The sequence below is a fragment of the Danio aesculapii genome, chromosome 17, assembly GCF_903798145.1.
Source record: "Danio aesculapii chromosome 17, fDanAes4.1, whole genome shotgun sequence".
Taxonomy (NCBI): domain Eukaryota; kingdom Metazoa; phylum Chordata; class Actinopteri; order Cypriniformes; family Danionidae; genus Danio; species Danio aesculapii.
Window position 1 is genome coordinate 24534009 of NC_079451.1, and position 19616 is coordinate 24553624.

General features: G+C 34.4%; 1 protein-coding gene across 2 annotated transcripts in view; it reads right to left on the bottom strand.

Annotated features, from left to right (window-relative positions):
- Positions 1–1098: 1098 nt before the first annotated feature.
- luzp1 (leucine zipper protein 1) overlaps positions 1099–19616 on the bottom strand; it is a 70084-nt gene continuing 51566 nt past the window's right edge. The window contains exons 3-4 of one of the 2 annotated variants that reach the window (XM_056477686.1): positions 6439–6625; positions 1099–3904 (exon numbers count right to left, since the gene is read on the bottom strand). In XM_056477686.1, the coding sequence (XP_056333661.1) occupies positions 6467–6625 (159 nt within the window). In that variant the 3' untranslated portion in view covers positions 1099–3904; positions 6439–6466. Of the gene's footprint in view, positions 3938–6438; positions 6626–19616 lie in introns of both variants that reach the window. The other variant, XM_056477685.1, reaches the window with a different exon arrangement.

Consider the following 19616-nt stretch of genomic DNA (forward strand, 5'->3'; position numbering starts at 1 on the left):
CTAAACATTTCCCTTAGTCTGAAAGAAAAAAAGCATAGTTAATGTTTGAAAAGTTGGTGATTCACTACTTTAACTGAGTCTACTACCTTTAATAATTCATACAAATGATGAATAAACAAAAGATTGACAATAATAAATCAAAAAAGAAAGAAAAACACACTCTCCAGGAGCCCAATAAGGTACACATCTACACAGTAAACAAAAAAGGGAACAAAATCTTAACAGATCTTAAACATGGCCCACTTTACAAAATTACAAAATACTTTTAAATAAAATCTAACCGATTGTAGTTTGAAAAAAAGGCAAAAAATAAAGGAAAAGCTTGACAACAGAAATATTTACCCTTTCAATTTCAATAAGGCTTTTAAGAAGCCATTTGTTTCTTTGTAAACTACAAAAATACACTGGAATGATTTTTGGCACATTATGTGTCAAATAAAACAGACAGAGCACACTTGGCCTTACAGAAAAGAAAAAAAGAAAGAATAATGACACAAACTAAATTAAAACACCTCGCAGTCTATACAAATAATGTGGACAGTCTACTTCTCAACTTATTCTGTCATTCTGGCCATTGCACAAACACACATACACACACACACACACACAAATATATATACACATCTTTGATGGCTGTACATTCACTTAACAGGGGGCAAAACAATACAAAGGGGGCTTTTTAGAAAATCAAATCCATAAATGTTGAGGAAAAGGGTAAAAGAGTGATTTAAGTTAAGTGCTGGTTAAGTGCAGATTCTGAAGTGTGTTATTTCATTACACGTGACCTATTTTTGGCCTTTAGGGTCAATGCCGGCTCACAGTGCAGGCATAACTCAGCAAAGCCTTCAAATAGCTCTTTTCTGTACATTCAATATTACTTTATTGCTTAGAAATGACTTTTATAAAATAATTACAACTTCTTTCCTCTGTAAGGCTTAGAAAATCGTCACTAAAAATGATTAAAAACCATTCCGAGTCAACACCAGCTGGTAGTAATGCTAACCGACTGGCATCATAGCTAGGTTAAGTTGGTCTACCTGAAATGCACACTAAAGTAGACAGGGGGAAACCTTGATGTAGATGCATTTTCATCGGATCTTTTAAATGAACAATAAGTGAAACTACATAACCTTTGATCCATTCTCAGATGTGTAACCGAATATCACGGCGATTATTTCCACCGAGAGCTAAAGACAGAAGCGGAGGAATGAAAATCAGAGACATGTGTTGGATGACTTCTGAGGGCGAACGGCACACTGACACGTTAGTAAATAGGCTTGAGAAACGAGGAAGAATTCCATGCGAAATGCGGTTTCAGTCGGCCTCTTTAAGAAGACTCCTTCACAAACTCTGGACTGTCTTGTGAGCACATAAAAACTAGGGTTTCCGACAGCTGCGGTTGAAGCAACAGAGCAGCCGAGAGATGTTTGCCTGGCCGGGGGGTTGGGAGAGGAGATGTAGAGTCTGCTGGTATTTCCAGTCCAGACTTGCTCTATATCATCACATCCATCTGGGTCATGCAGCAGTGGTAGGATGGCGTTTGCAAGCTTTGAGTGGGTTGAATTTTTTTAGAGAGGGTTTTACAATTCATAATGCTGAGCTCTATTTACGGAAGTAAGGTCCTGGCTGACCCTCTTGGTACCACACACAGGCTCCATCTCCGTGAATTGCACACCACCCATTGGCCGCTCACCCACTCTGCTTCCTCTTGTGCTGCCAGCTGCTCCCACTTCCTCCCTCAGAAGTTCTGAGCCCATCAAATGCAGCGATGACCTTTAACCTGCAACCAGCCTGGGGGCCGTATATCAGGCACGCTGCCACTGCTTTAGCCAGCCAATAAAATGGCTTTAGGGACCGGCAGCTTGGATTACAGCAGCTCAGGGCACTAGGGTATTCTGGGAAAGCAGGGCAAGACATACAGAAGACAGCATGTTTGCTTCAGAAGGAGACCCCTGAACGGGAAGTCGAGGTGAAGTCTGGGATATACATTTCTATAGACGCACATTTGTTTTTACCATGCAGAACAAAGCAAATCTGCGAAGTCAAATTGTGGCTCACTCGCTTCTACATGAAGGCTGTTTTAAGTTGGATGTCAATGATGTTTTGTAAAGAAATACTTTTTTATTTCTGATAAGCCACATCATCTCCATTTCTGTCGCATAATCCAAATCGCAATTGTTTCCTGAAAGATATAGTCTGTTTTCTTACTTTTGAAGTGTGTTTTAATGATTTAAGTGCAATTACAAATAGATTAGAATCACTTAAAATGGATTAATTGATAGGCAAAGTTTCAAAGACTCCATCCAGCCCATGGCAGATGGATGAATGTCTACACAGAAGCGTAGGAAACCAAAGCTAAGCATGATCATGTGGCATGGATCTTTTTCTAGGTGTAATAAGCGAGACGTTGCAATGACAGAGAACAGTCCACCTGAACATCGAACTCTATAACAACATGACACAAATACAGCATTCGATTCAAACAAAAACGGATCAAATAAAACATCCCACATTCCAGTGGCATTGGAGGTTGAGTTCCTCCAGAGATAATGGACCCTACCTCGTCATCAACTGTGACATGGTATTGGATAAGAGCGATATTAATGCACACAGACACTGTTGAGTAATGTCCAAGGACAAAATCTGAGCCTGAATGTGAAACTAGAGTTTAAAACCTAATAGAAACAGTACATTTGAACTGCAGCAGCTCTATTCATTAACACTTTAACAAGTACTAAACGCATGAGAACCAAGTGTCCAACATTACAATGTTTTTTATGGTGAAGCCATCTATCCGGGCACAAGCATTCCTAACTCAAGCATTCGGGATCCTGTGTGGTGTCATGCTAGCCACCCTCAAGGCTCAAGCTCTACGGCTGAAATAACATGAAAACATGACCCATCTAGGGGTTTTATCATACCAGCAGAATCCCAGACGCTGGTTTCCTGTGACACACCGAGTGTTTGGATCATTGTCTTTCTGTGCAAAGATTGCGATTAGAGTCAGAGCGGCTGTGAGGAGTCCGCTCTAGATATCCTCCATAAAACGTCCAGCATTTGGGTTAAGCTACCTAGATGGATGAGGTCACATCCGGATGAGCTTAACATGATCGTATTATTCTCCAGCAGTTCGGAATCCAAAGTAAGCATCCCTTCGGAGATACTGAGACAGGGAAGGGTCATCATGCAAACACATTTGCAAAGTTTTGGTAAAGTGTTGGCGGCCCGTTTGCTATGCTGGTTGTGGGAGCATTCAATCCAGTTAATGAAAAGATGAAGAAAAACTAGTAGACATGATCAAATACAAGGAGCAAATTACAAATGAGATCAAACTCAACACAAGGCGCTTTAAGGATGAAAAATTGGGCGTATGTACATCAATCTATACTGTCGACATTTGGCTTAACATAAACTTCTAGAATGTAGTTGATTCTATGGGTTCCTACGACACAAGGGAAAAATACGTGTCTGGATGATCAACAAATATCATTTGTGTGTGATAATCCTGACGAATTCCTGAATTAAACACCGTAGACCAAAAACAAAACAAAAGTGAGAGATTGTCAAACGAACTGAAAACCAACGAGCTGTAACTTGCTCCTTATGAAAATAACTCAAGGTTTGAACATCTACCAGAACCCGAGGCCCTTTCACATCCTCCCAACATCAAGACAGTCACATGTCTGTGCCTCTCCCTTGTCACGTTTGATGACTTTAATACACGATGAGGAGCAGAAGAGGATTCATGTGGCTTCTGTTCCCTAAGTGATGGCTGGAAGATGGTGAATTCATACAGGTTTGGTTGATGTAGGAGTAGTACGAAGTCCCCAGGGGTCACTCTAGTCTGGAAATCTGGGAATCCGATCAGGTGTTGGGTCTTTGAGAGATGAGATGAGCTTCATACCTTGAACACAGGAGCCGCTTTGAGATGTAAGAACTACAGTAATAAAAACACAATGACACTTTAGGTCAGGACTCATTAACATGCGAGTAATTAGCTTCTAGCTTGCGTTAATTAAATATAACCCAGAATCCTCTATAGTGTGCTTTTGTTTAAAGTGCCCCTATTAACAGTGGTTTAAAGATTATTAATTTTATTTTGGGGATTTCTTTGAAGGTTTACAAGTAGCTTGACTATGAAAAAAAGCAATGACTATTTTTTGATTATTGTTGAAATCATGATAATTTCACACAATTACCCATTGAAACTGGAAATAAGTTGCAGTAATTGAACAAAAAATGTAATTCTTCTTAAAACCAAAAATATATCAAATCATTTAAAATGTATAAATAGATTTTGTTGCTATAAATAAATAGAAGATGCTCAACTGAAATATGAATACACACTAATGTGTGCATATGTATATGGTTATAAATATGATAACGTATGTATGCATGTATGTATGTATATGTACAGTAAAAGTCAGAATTATTAGCCCCCTTAGAATTAGAATTATTAGCCCCCTTTTTTCCCTTTTTTAAAATATTTCCCAAATGATGTTTAACAGAGCAGGGAAATTCTCACAGTATATCTGATGATATTTTTTCTTCTGGAGAAAGTCTTATTTGTTTTATTTCGGCTAGAATAAAAGCAGTTTATAATTTTTTTATAAACCATTTAAAGTCAAAATTATTAGCCCCTTTAAGCTATATATATTTTTTCGATTGTCAACAGAACAAACCATCATTATACAATAACTTGCCTGATTACCCTAACATGCCTAGTTAACCTAATTAACCTAGTTAAGCCTTTAAATGTCACTTTAAGCTGTATATAAGTGTCTTAAAAAATATTTAGTAATATATTATTTACCGTCATCATGGCACAGATAAGATAAATCAGTTATTAGAAATGAGTTATTCAAACTATTATGTTTAAAAATGTGTTAAACAAAAATTGGGGAAAAAATAAACAGGGGGGCAAATAATTCTGACTTCAACTGTATATGGTTATAAATATGCTAACGTGTGTATATGTACACTACTGGTCAAAAGATTGGGGTCAACAGGATTTTTAAATGTTTTAAAAGAAGCTTCTCCTGGTCACCAAGGCTGCATTTATTTAAAAAAATGACAGTACAAATTGTAAAATAGTGAAATGTTATTGCACAATAAAAAAACGTCAAAAGTAGTTTATAGTTTAATTTAATCATTTATTCTAGTGATTTTAAAGGTGAATTTTCAGCTTCATTACTCCAGTCTTCACAGTCACATGTTCCTTCAGAAATCACTATTATTATTATTATTATTAATAATAATAATAGTTGTTGTTGTTGTTATTATTATATCATTAATGGTAACAGTAATAAAAGCATTAATGACTGTAATAATTTAATGCTATAATAATTTCAGTAATAATTTTATTTGAAACTACATACAATAAGTAGTTATTAAAAAATGTAATACATATTTAACAATTTGTTTTATATTTAATAAATGCTGCCTTGATGAACAGAATCATTTTCTTTAAAAAAACATGAAAAAAAACTGACCCCAAACTTTTGACCGGTAGTGTATATAGTTATAAATGTGAATATTCTGTGTAATACCTATGTGTATAATTAAGATATTTGAGAATATTCTGGAAGGAATTATATTAGAACACATGTTCTCGCCCTGGATGTAAATAGTATTTTACATTTATTATGATTATTATTTTCTTTTGATTTTTATGCAATTTGTTTTTTCATTTATCAAAAAATTTATTACTATGTATAGCTAGTGCACTTGGCAATCATGTATATAAATTGTATGTCATTTAGGGGGCACATACTGAAATCCAAATGTAACATGAAATATTGTATGATTGTACTCAGGTTAATGTTAGCAATAAACATAAAATAATAAAATATAACAAAAAAATAATAAAATAAAACGTATAAATCGCAAAACATACACAAAAAAGCTCAACAATGTAGTGTGCAGAATTCAGAGCACAGGCAAGTTGAAAAGTTAAAAAAAAAAGTTTAATAGTTTAACAAATTGATGGGAGTAAATGATAGTTTTTTAATATATATTACATAGCATTTGTGAACATTAAGACCCAAAATTGAAACGTTAATAATTGCACAGCCCTAATTTTAAGCTCTATGATTGAGAGATTAATTTTGCAGAGTTTTTGTAAAGAACAAAAAAAAAAGATGATGCAAAGATAAATATTTCATGTCCTTCTCAATTTGATGCTAACAACATGAACTAGATGTTTAAAGTTATATCTTTATAAAGTTATTTGTAGGCAGCCAATGAAGACCTTCGGGTAGTATTATTCTAATTTGCAGATTAATTACAAGAGTGAAACTGTAATTGTTGAAGAGTTGTTGCAGAAGTTACTTTATCTTTTATATTCATCAACAGCTACATTAGACACTGCACGGTAATATTCAAATAAAAGCATAAAAGGGGCACATTCCATTAATAAGACTAAATAAAAACACATACCTCGAGTTGGAAATGTGGGTGATAGGGTTCAATTGTCCAGATGACGATTTGACCACGACCGGCTTCCATCAGCTGTGCGGTTCCTGCTGGACCATGCACCACGACTCCCAGGCCTATCGTACGAGTCCAGGTCACCTGCGGGCTGCCTGCGCCATGAGGACAGAGCAGGATCTCGATCATCTACAGACTGAGAAGAAAGACAACCATACGACAAATAAGATACAGTATATCAATGATTTCAATAGACTTGAAATCTAAAAAGTTCCACACAAGCCACATTGAGTTTTATGCTGGAACGTCACAACCTTAACCATTAACTACACAGCAGGGTTACACACTATTCCTTCATGTTGTCCCAATAGAAATCGATTAACTTAACCTAACACTTTCAACAAATGTTTGTGGATTGAACATAAAAAAACTAAGTTGGCCCAATGTAATCTCAAGAATTGTGTTGTTTCAGCTCAATTTAAATAAGTAGTTTGAACAAGCAAAAAATATATATATATATATATTTTTTGAGTGTATAACAGATTAGGGAAAATTGCAAACAGTTTCCTTGTGTGAAATGCAATACATGAGGGGAAATATAAAAACTCCATAACGGAGTAAACCAGCTTAAAAACATTATTATTATTATTATCATCATCATCATAATGCTGATCATCAAATATATTTCACTTTCTGAACAATGATATTACCATCCAAATTATGATTTCATACAATTTTATTCACAACCTTTTCAAAAAACAAAAAAATCCCTGATATTTACACAATATGCATATGCAAAATACGATGGGACCATCGCAACTGGCCCACCTTTACAGGTACTCTGCCCTGCACCAACTGTGGGCCAGTGGCATAATTCCCCCTCCTTTCTTCCTTTAGCACCAGTTAGGGGGTTAAGGATGTACTCTATATAAGGTTGGTGGTTACAGCCGGTCATCAGATGGGCACCCCCCTTCCTTGGTGTTTCACCGATTTAAGCCCATGACACCTCGGGAGGGCTCGACAGCAGATCCAGCGTCCTGGATCTACTCCTGCTGACCACCACCCAACTCTATGTTATGGTTTGTCGTTCAACTGGTTGGCTTTTCCACTGAACCTCCCTTTGTAGCCAAATCCAGCGAGATGTTACTTCTGCCTCTTTAGTAAACACTTATATCATGAAATTTAGTTGGATTTTTGTACACATTTGATGTAATCACATACATTTCATGAAAAAGTGTATTACAAATACATTATAAATATTTAATTTCTATGGTAAAAGGAATTATGGAAGCACTTTACAATAAGGGATCATTTATTAGGGATTTATAAAGCATAAATAGTCCTCACTTTAGACTAGGTCACAAAACTGGAAGAAGTTGAGTTGATAAAGCCTTTGTTTACATGCAAAGTATCTATTACTATATGCCTGAACAATAAGATATCTAAATGTTGATTTAAATAGTTTATTAATCATTTACTTACTTGTTCTGAATGATTTAAAAAAAAACAACTATTCTTAAGTAACTGGTTTGTAAATAATGGAATACTTAATTTAGCAATGAAAAATAAATCATTAACAAAGTATGAAAATGCAGTCATAGCACATTATATATGTGCTTATAAGTCAAGAACACAGCACTTGTAGCTGTGTTTATAAACTGTTTACAACCATCTATTAGAGTTAATGCTTAACAATGAATTAACTATTCGCTAATGGTTAGTAATTGATTCATAGTGTGAAATTAAAAAGTGTTACTGGAATTATATTTTGTTTCAATGTATTATTATAATATAAGAAATAAATATCCATTCAATTCTTATTATTAACATTTTTACTCTCCACAGAGTACAAATTCCCCAAGCTCATTTTGGAGGAGAGCAAATGCTCTGACCGCAGAACAAGTCCTAATATAGAATGTCTATTGTCTCTTTTCTTTACCATGAAGGTGGAGATTTACACAGCCAACCAAATGGTTTATGACGTCAGTTATAAAAAGTTCCCAAATGAGGCAGCAGGATATGCCACACACTGCTGTGGAATTTCGTACACAGCAGACAGATGTTAATTGTCCATAATAGGGCTTGAGGCCTGCTGGGATACAAGAGGTGGGTGTACAGGAAACCAGTTACGATGCATCGACTGCCAAATGGGCAGGCACAACCTTGCAACTTCCTGTGTCACTCAGGAAGGGGCAGCGGGTGGGAACTACCCAAGCACAATCTAACAGAAAGATGTCCTGACGGAATGGGCTGCACGTAAGTCCATGGTACAGGAAGTTCAAAGCAAATTATATCAATATTAGCAGAGACCGTGCTGAAATTGCAAATGTGTGGGTTTATTTAATCCAAAAAAGGCTACCACAGATCAACCATATTTGTACTAGCAGGGAAATAAACATGAAATAAAGTCCATTCTCAGAGTAATTTATGAGAGTAAAGTAGGGCTGCTGGATATTGGAAAAAATGAACATTGCAATATTTTCTTTTTCTATGATTTATATTGCGATGTGAATATAATTTCAACAGATAACTTTAGGAAATCCATTTGTAAAGAATTCCTCTTTTTCCTTTGATTGGGATTTTGTAGTTCATCTGCATCAAATTTCCAAAATTACCCCAAAAACAAATCAAAGCACAGATGAAAACAATAGCACAATGATAGAAATTAAATAATCAGCAATTAATGGTGTTTGGTGGTGTATTGAGGTACAGAAATTCAATAATCACATGTAAAATAACTCTTGATGGAGTCTTCATTTATAAATAAACACATTCATTCTTTGTTAAAGTGGCAGACTTTATCATTTCTTGTGCCCAAATAGTTCAAGTTCACTTAAAACATGCTCCGATCAAGATTGTTGCTGCTGATACAGAGTACCGATACCTTGTCATGGTGATTGGTCAATACCGAATACCGATTCTGATGCTTCAAGCTTTATATAACTGTACCATTGCATAAAGCACCTTTTTCATCCAAGTATGATACCTAAGGGGATGTTGCATATAATCCCTTAAACATGTCTCTTATAACCATTTAGTGTGGATAGGTCATCATAAGCAGAAGCAGCTTTAAAAAAAGAATATATATAACCAACACAATCTCATGGCAATTCGTAACTTTTTGATTTAGTGGCTAATTCGTACGAATTTGGACGATCTAATTCGTACAATTTAGTACGATTTGCTTATCCGCCAATGACGGTTGGGTTTAGGGGTGGGGTTAGGTGCCACGCCTCCTTTTTAAAATCGTACAATTTCGTACGACTGAACTTGTACGAATTTGTACAAATTAGCCACTAAACTGTCAAAACGTAAAATACTTACGTTTTCTCGTGAGATCAGGCTGATATAACAGATAAAAACATGTCATGCACACCTATAAATCCATTACTTCTTTACAAAAACGAAATAGGTCTATTCTGCTTATTGCAATAAGTATATTATAAGAAGTTAATTATTAAGTGTTTGTATTTCTTTCATATTTTCAGCCAGGTTTTAGTGAACTTGCAATACTGTGAAAAACATAGAACTTCCTCGAAAGCAATCACACTTGTGATCGGTTCATGAGAACAGCCAGATCAGCAAGTACCGATCGAGTCATGAAATGTGATTATCGGCCTATACCGATCTTCAGCCGATCGATCGGAGCATGCTTACTTAAAACCTTAGTCACAGGTCTTAAAAACATATCAAAAATCCTTCACACCATTAAATTAGGGTCAAACTTTGCAATCATATCATGTGCTCTGAACTGTTTCCTGGTTAATTATAATTCCAACTTGACATTGCAAATCTTGCAATGTGTCTATTGCAGATTCGCACATTGTGATTGTGCAGCCCTAGTGTCAAGTATGTGCTTGTTAGTCTGTAATTATGAGAGTTAAGGTTAGTTATTAAAAAAAGAAATCATCTTAAAAATTGTATTAAAAAAAGTACCAAAATGGCAATAAAAAGGTATCATATAAATGGCATAAAACACATTATTATTATTATTATTTTTATTTTTTTATTATTAAATATCATGTAAATGCTATAAAACACATTATTATTATTATTAAATATCATGAAATACTGTATATTAAAATTAACAGTATTACCTTCTGACATACCTCTACTGATTACAACACACTAAATTTTTGTGAGGTTAAGCATCTTTAGGAACACTAAAATTGAATAAAAATGAACTGTTTTATTGCACTTTATTTAGGGTGTTTTCAAATTTGATAGGTTTGGTTTAATTAGGACAAATTGTGGTGTGGTTGCTCTGTCAGTGTTGTTTATTTGAATGAGTGTGAACACTGAATCCTTTTGGTTTGGTCAGTGGATGGAGACTGCTGAAAAAACATGGACCACTTCTAAACCACTCTAATGAGGTTCGACTGAAATATGAACACAACACAGACAAAAGCCAATTAAGTAAATCCAAAAACAGGACATGATGTCACAAGTTGCAACCATTTGAATGACAGGATGATCCAGTATACCCATTTTTTCTAACTTTTACAAGTACTTCATGGGTTATTGATAAAAATGGCAACCCTTGTACGAGTATACAATAGGGATGTACTATACAGTTTCAGCATCAATATCTCAATTTGTAAATATGCAATATTTACATCACAGGATCTGCACTGTTGAGATTGTAATGAACACAAATGATTTGAAGAGTCATTGCAAAGTTTAAGTGAAGTTTTACAAACTAATTTCGAGAGGAGCGTGTAATATAATCGATCACGGTGGGCCTCTCATCCATAATCAGCAATGATCCAATCAGATTGATTCAAGCTTACAATAAATAGACAGATTTTGCCCTACTACCTTATCTCCGTTTTGGAAGAATACCCCCTTCCACCCAATCTCCTCCTTTTCCTCCGTTTACCAGGGGGAGCTCTCGAGACCTACTTGATCTCGGACCCCCTTAGATGCTTTTTGACCAGGCGGGAGCCCTGGGCTCAATTATCTCAGAGCTCAGGGTTCTCTCCCGGGACAGCATGCCAAACCTGCTAATCGCGTAAAGCATATTAGCATATGTGAACACTTAAAACCTAGTAGAGTGAAAGATTTTTAAGGCCCGTCACTGTAAGATTGAGCCAATTTCAACAACTGGTCACAAGAAATGCAAATATTTGTTGCTTTAAGAAAGATAAACTATATTTAATATTTTGTACAATGAATAATATAGTGTTATTTTACATTTCATTATTGAATTTGAATACATCGCCACTGTTAGACTCCACAGAAAACCCTAGTCATTTGTTTATTATATTTGATGTAAAATCAATTAAGTAAAATTGTGAATTTTGTCTAAATAATTATACAAGCCATCTTGTGAAATGTGACTTGAATGACAAAACCAGTCATAAGTGTCAACTTTTCAAAACTGGGAACTAAAGATCATCTGAATGCTAAATAAATAAGCTTTTCATTAATGAATGGTTTCTTATGATTTGACAATATTTGGCACAGATGCAACTATTGAAAATCTGGAATCAATTTAAAGGGTTCAAAAATAAATAAATATTGAGGATATAGCCTTGAAAAAAAAAATTAAGTTCTTAGCAAAGCATATTACTACCATTTAAAATTACATTTGGTACATTTACAGTAGGAAAAGTACAAAATGTCATCATACAACATGATCTTAAATTAAAATGATAAATTTTTAACTTATGGCAAAAATGATTAGAGCATTGGTTTTGTGGTCCAGGGTCAAAAGTTATATTCATATTGTAACATAGTTAAAAAAAAATCTATATTTTTCCAATATCATGGAGCCTTGGTATATAACAAGAGTGCTTAGCCCAGCACACAGCATTATTTTGGATGTTTGGATACTATGCCCACCACAAAATATACATCAGAAATGATTTTCCTGTTTTGAGAACCAAACTACAAGTGTGAACACACTTTTAATTGGCTCCTAATAACAAAACATTAAACACGTGATCAGCACAGATAAAGTGAAAAAAACAAATTCAACATTAGCCCTAAAATTTAATAAATGGAAAGATCATCACACTACACAAACACCAAAGTGCTATTATATCTGTACATCAGATGTTGACTAAGTACTTTACATCAGTAAGCAGCTAATGGTTGCCTGTCTAAACATAATATTCCCATATGAACTTCTAGTAATAAAATTTTGGGGGAAAAAAATTACAGAATGAACCTGTGATCAAAATTCCTCCATAAATCACTCCAGATTTGTGTATTTTTCTAAGCAGGGATGAAAAGTCATTCCAGCTCTAAACATAACACGACATCTGGCCGAGCCGGATTACTTTACTTTATACAGGCCTCCTCGCAGCAGGAGTATTAATGACTTCAGCACGTATATTTGACTCGCATAGGCTTTATGTCAGAGACACGAAACACATGACCTTGATCTGCGAGGACAGTCCTGGACTTGTGCCTTCATTATTAATGGAGGAGATAAAGCCTCACTGTCCCTGTCAGCACTACCACGCCGAATCATTGATGAGCGGATTGAATCTCCTTTAGATCACTATGGTATTGATCACATGTCTGGAAATCCAAGAGAAGCTTTTAAGACAGACATCCATGGTCAAGCTATGGAGAGATGCATTCAGTCAGTAGGAAAAGTACAAAATGTCATCAGTCAACATGATCTTTACTTATAACTATCTATTTTTATTTTATGGCAAAAATGATTAGAGCATTGGTTTAGCGGTCCAGGATCAAAAGTTACATTCATATTGTAGCTAAAAAAAATCTCTATTTTTCCAATATCATGGATTCTTGGTATACAATGAGAACGTTTAGCCCAGCACACAGCAATATTTTGGATGTATGGATGCTATGCCCACCAAAAAATACACATCAGAAATTATTTACCTGTTTTGAGAACCAAACTACAAGTGTGAACACACTTCTAATAACAAAACTTTAAACACGGGAGCAGCAGAGACAAAGTGAAAGAATAAATTTACATTAGATAAATGGAAAGAGCATCACACTACACAAACACCAAAGTGCAAATTAGCTCTTTGGGTTTTAGAAAAGCGCATTATAAATAAAATGCATTATTTTTATTATTCAATGCAATGCGGGTTATATATGCTTTATTAAATATCTGTAAATATTAACAGTTTCCATATTTATAGATTCACAAGTGTTTTCTGTTTATTTATGGTTGTGAAGTGCATTATGAGACCTTGATCTCTGCTCTGTTGACATTTCATGTGGAAAATTCAGATCTACGGTTTAACAAAGTGACTTTTATTGACATTTTAGTAGTTTGAAATAATATAATGTATAAGAAAAAATATATTCTGTAAAAAAACAGAAAAAGTACTGGCAGTTTTTTACAAGGTTTTGGTAGCATACAATACAACACCAACCCATACAAAATATCACATTTTAACTATTACAGATGTTAATAAAAGTCACTTTTTTGAGATTTCCAAAGTTAAAAGCTGTTTAGAAGAAAATAAAAACTATTTATTTAGCAAGTAATTAGCACGGAAAACTGCAAATTCACGTATATTTTTTTTTACAGTGTATACATAAAGGGAATTAGAAATTAAAGGGATAATCAGGGTTTCTGCAGATTTTATCAAGTGCTTTGTGTGTCCAGAAAAGTGTTATATAAATGTAAGGAATTATTATTATTATTATCATCAAGTCAAATTTAAGACTTTTAAAGACCCTTTTAAGACCATTGTGAATGAAATTTTAGACTTATGCAGGACTAAACACTAATGATTTTTTCTAATGGCCCGGTTGAGCCAATAGAATTTAATTATCTTATAGCGACATACTTTAATAGGTCAAAACAGGAAAACTCTATTTGTATACACTTAAAAAATGACAAGTTTAACATTGTTACAATTATATTTACTGTGGAGGCATTTACATAAATAATGTATTTGGTCCAAATTGATTGAGTATAACTTCTATTCAACCTAATGCCTTTTTTTGAACCTTAAGTTTCATGCCTATTTATGAATATTATGTCTACTCCCCCTTACTTCTGTAAATAGTTTTTGTATAAATGGAAGATAGCAAAGCGATATATTGCTCTGTTATTATTATGAGGAACTGTGTAAAATTAAAATTTTCTTTCTGTGATTAGGGAATTTAATTTGGAGAAATTGCTGTAAAAACATGTCTAACAGCTATTGCAAATTGTATCTCTTTGCAATAAAAAAAAGTCAATATAAACAAACTTAAAAAAAAAAAAAAGGTTTTATGAAAATGGATTGTTGGTAATTGGATGAACGTCGGCCCGATTGGGTAGCTTTACTTGGACAGAGGAAAAATAAGACCTGTTTAAAATGATTTAAGACACACAACACAATATTTCAGTGAATTTAAGACTTTTTAAGGCCTAAAATGTAGTTTTTGAAATTTAGGACATTTTAAGACCCGGTGGATACCCTTATAATTCACTGAAAAACTGAAAATTCATTCATTATTTCATCATTTACTTTCATCTGTCACAAACAAAGAGCATCTTTTTTCTACTGAACACAAAAGAATTTATGTTGAAAAATGTTAGAAACCTGTAACCATTGACTTTTATATTATGACATACAAACACTATGGAAATCAATGGTTACAGCTTTCTAACAATCTTCAGAAAAAGGAAACTCTTAAAGCTATGGAACCACTTAAGGGTGAGTAAATGCTAATTTTTGGGTGAACTATCCCTTTGAGGAATTAACAACTCTACAGCTGTGATGGCAATTCATTTAAGACATTGCTTTTACAAGCTGAAGTCTGCAGATTTTTACAACACAGCTCATAATTATCTACCAAACATAATAATAAAAAAACAACAACAACTACACAGATCTTAGTTTATATGGCGTTTCTTCATTTAAACATGGATCATGGTATGTGTCACAATTAGAGTGATAACCTGGAGTGAGGTATTTATTGAGAAGTCTAAATTCAGGGAGGAAAAAAGGAATCAGTTGGAGATAAAGTTGAATGCATGCCTGACTAAGGCTGATTAGATAAATCTTTCCTAATGGACTCCAGATTGAGTGGGAATGGATGAAGATTACTTTCAATCAGTTGTTGAAGCCGGTTAGACTGGAAATAGGTGGGTGCCTCTTGAACTAAAGGCACTTTTAGTATTCCAGGGGTTACATTTTATTAAAACTGGCATTACTTTTTTGGTCTTGAAAAGGTTTCTACATTCATTTTGCATAAATTTTTTTTAAATATATATTTTTTTGTCCCAGAAAAAAAAAAAATCCTAAACTATGAAATTGCATTATAAAAATATAAATATTGAAAATCACAAAAAAAACAATGATCATACAAAAAAAATTTGCAATTTTTTTCACTTAAAACAACATTGTTCTACTTTATTTAATAATTAAAAAAAAAATAAAAAGCAATTCAAGCATAAAAAGTCACTTTATTCTTTTTCTCATGCTTTTTAAAAAATATATTTATTTTTAGTGAAGAATGACCACCATACATCTTTACTATGATTTGCACAAGACACCAACTACAACATCATTGCCAATTTAACAATTAATGTTATTCGGTGTCACAAATAATCTTGTCAGGTATGTTTAGAGTCATTGATGATATATTCAAATATTAAGATTAAGCAATGAGAAATATTTTCATTTCAAATCCTTATTTATATTTCAACGCACTGGGTTTTACCCATTTGCCAGCAAGAAGTCTTAATTATTTAAAAAAAAAAAACATATTAGTGGTGGGCCTTTATTGGCGTTAATCTATTCACAAATTTAGGTTGGGAGCTGGGTCTATTTTACGCAAGTAGTATGACTTTCACCTTGATATTTTAGCGCAGATGTATACCTGACCGGTGAGCCGTCTGACAAACAAGTGCCCTTCTAAACCAAATCAGCAGGATGCCTGACTTTAACCTCAGTTCAGCAGTTTCACTTTAACTCAAACATTTTATTCCTGCCGTCGTGACAAACTAGGGTATTAGATGCAAATAAGGAGTAAGGATTGGTGAGAGTTTTGGAATTTACTAACGCAAGCCGATGGAAAGAAAAAAACTTCCGGATTTTGCAATGTGTGTTTGTGTGTGTCTGTGTGTGCGGCGTCCGTGCGTGCGTTTTTTTGCTGACAGCAGTGTGTGTGGATCTTGTCGAAAATATGGCGAAAAGTCCTACATGACGGTAATAGTATGATTGCGGTGTCATCAATAATGCCACTAATACTTGCATACTCCACATGTCTTAATTCCATTTCTGTTTAGTTCAGTTAAGACTTTAGTAATATTAAGGTAATCAGAAATCGCTGTTTGGAGCTTATGTAGGAATAAATAATAATTTATTCGAGTGATTTTAAAGATGAATTTCCAGTTTCATTACTCCAGTCCTTCGAGTCACATGGTTCTACAGAAATCACTCTAATATTAATTAGGGGCCAAGCAGTGAAGACACCTATTGTGTTTGTTCTGCTTCCTTTATTCTTCTTCTTCCGTTTCTTCTCCTTCTTCTGCCGTGATTTGAATGGCAGCTTATAAAGGAGTTCGCTCCGAAAGTTATGAAATTTGGCACACTGGTAGAGGACAACCTCCTCATTAAATTAGAAGCAAAGCATAGCAAATTTGGGGCATCTAACTCAAACTCTCTAGCGCCACCACTTGTCCAAATTTGCAGTTTTGAAATGCTGATAACTTTTGAACCGTAGACCACAGAACCAAAATTAACATTTTCTCTGAATCCTTGGCTTATGCCAATTCAATTTGACAAAAATCGTAAGGTTTAGGTTTTTTGTATTTTTAATCGTTTGTAAAACCTACTTTTTCGAACTCGTCCTAGATGGTTTGTCCAATTTTCACCTAAATTGGCTTGGATCATCTTCAAACCATGGTGGCAAAAAGTGATGGAATTCAAGACGATTACTTAAATTGTTGTTGAATAAAGAGAAACTAAACTAGTCAAAAAGCACGCAAATCATAATTGAGGCTATATCTCGGAAACACTTAACTCTATTTGCACCAAACTTGCAGTGTGTTATGACAACTATGATCTGAGGTTACCTGCGCAGTTTGCAGCACCCCTTAGTGGTCAGGAGATATGAAAAACACCTATTTTGGCTTATATCTCGTGAACGCTTTCACCAAATTTCACAATATTGGTCTCGTTACATTCAGAGAGCGATTCTAAGTCGAATGATATCCAATTTTCCCATATTCGCCATTTTGGGCGTCAGCCATATTGAATTTTGTTGAAAAATGCTATATTTTACGAACGCATTGAGGTATCAACACAAAAATTGGTATACATCTTCAACATCATGCCCTGAAAGTGCTCACAAAGTTTCAGAGCAGCGTAAAAGTTATAAAGAAAAAAAAAAATAATAAAAAAAAAATATATATAAAAAAAAAAAAAAAAAAAAAAAAAAAAAAAAAAAAACAAAAAAAAAAAAAAATCGCCAATAACTTCTGCTACATTGACCACATTGTCATGGGATTGCTTTTGTTCTAGTCCTTGGATAATTCTGCAAATATTGATACCACATTTTCCATATTTTGCAAAACATCCGGTCCACCATTTTGATGTGCTTGAAGATATTGACATCAAACTTTGAGCCTACCATAAAAATTTGGTGACAGCGCCACCTATGGGTCAAGAGTTATAAACCATTCATTATACATTAATAACGAAACTTACAAATTTGGTAATAACTTTTGACTGCATATTCTTATTTTGAAAAAATTGGTCTCAAATTATTCCTTGGGTCAAGCCGGCAACACAGATACCAATTATGCCATCATCTGGTAAAGTTCTTGTTCATCATCTTGATTTTGTTCCAAAATGTTCTTTTTCAAACTCCTCCTTGACCATGACAGCAATTTTTACCAAATTTGAACCAGATCCTTTTCAGACTATACTGACATAAAGATATGGAATTTGGGTCGATAGGTGTAATGGTGTTTGTTTTCTGGACTGACGAATATGATCGTACAGTAGCAAACTGTGTCTGAGGCTGTAACTCTGCAATGCTTCAATATGCTGACAACAAACTTGATGTATGTCATTGTGACCTCTTACTGAACAAACCATATAAATTTGGTAATAGCGCCACCTATTGGTTAAAAGTTATAAAGCATTAAATATTTGATGAAATCATTGTTTTCATGATTTTCTGATATTTTAAATAAAATAAATTTACAAATGTATTCAGAACTCATTGTTTCTGATCTCATTTGATTTGAACTGATGGCCTCTGTACTGCTTTGTTCATTCTGCCTCTGGACTGCTTTGCTCATTCTGCCTCTGGACTGCTTTGCTCATTCTTCCTCTGGACTGCTTTGCTCATTCTGTCTCTTAAGTGCTTGGCCCCATTATTGTTGCTTGCAGCTATATTTATTATTGTTATTATTATTATTAATGGTAATAGTAATAAAATTAGTAATGACTGGAGTAATAATTTGAAACTACATATAATAAGAAAACAGTTATTTAAAATGTTAATAAATATTTAACAGTTTGACTTTTTTTTACATTTAATAAATGCTGCCTTGATGAACAGAATCATTTTTGTTTGAGTTTGTAGTGTACATCTTTATTCTCTGGAACCTACTTTTTCCCCTATTCCTCCCAGTTTCAATTTTAAAGGTCAATGAAACAAATCACATTTACTTCTACAGATGGAAAGATGCTTTAAAGATGAAAAAGGTAAAGATTAATGATGGTGAATCCCCGACAGAGAGAAGTAGGAGCGAATGAAGGATTGTGTGATCACAATAGCAGTAGATTAACTTACAGCTGCAATGACAGCAGAAAGAACCATCTGTAGCACAAAGAAAACTAACCTTCACTGAGTGATAGAGAGAAGGGAGTAAGACAAATGATCTGACCTCTGCTTTTGCAAGTGCTAGAATTTACTTGTGCATAAATCTTTCAACTTTCTCAGATAAATGAACAGGCATTTTGCCATCCATCCGAGTAATGGACAAAGAAAACATGGCATGAAATAGAATGTGAGAAACCAGAAAGAGGGGCAGTTTTTGGTTAGTCGTGTGCCAGGAAGGGGCCATGTTTGAGGTCCATCTTAGTGGTTTAATTAGGTCTTTGTTGGTAAATTTGGGGGGTTGGGCTGTTTGAGATGTTTAATAAGAGGATGATGGTAATTGGTGCTCTGATAGGATGCAGCTCCATTCTCTTACATGCATTCCCTGTAAGTGAAAGGATAAACGCTTGTGAAAAGGGCCC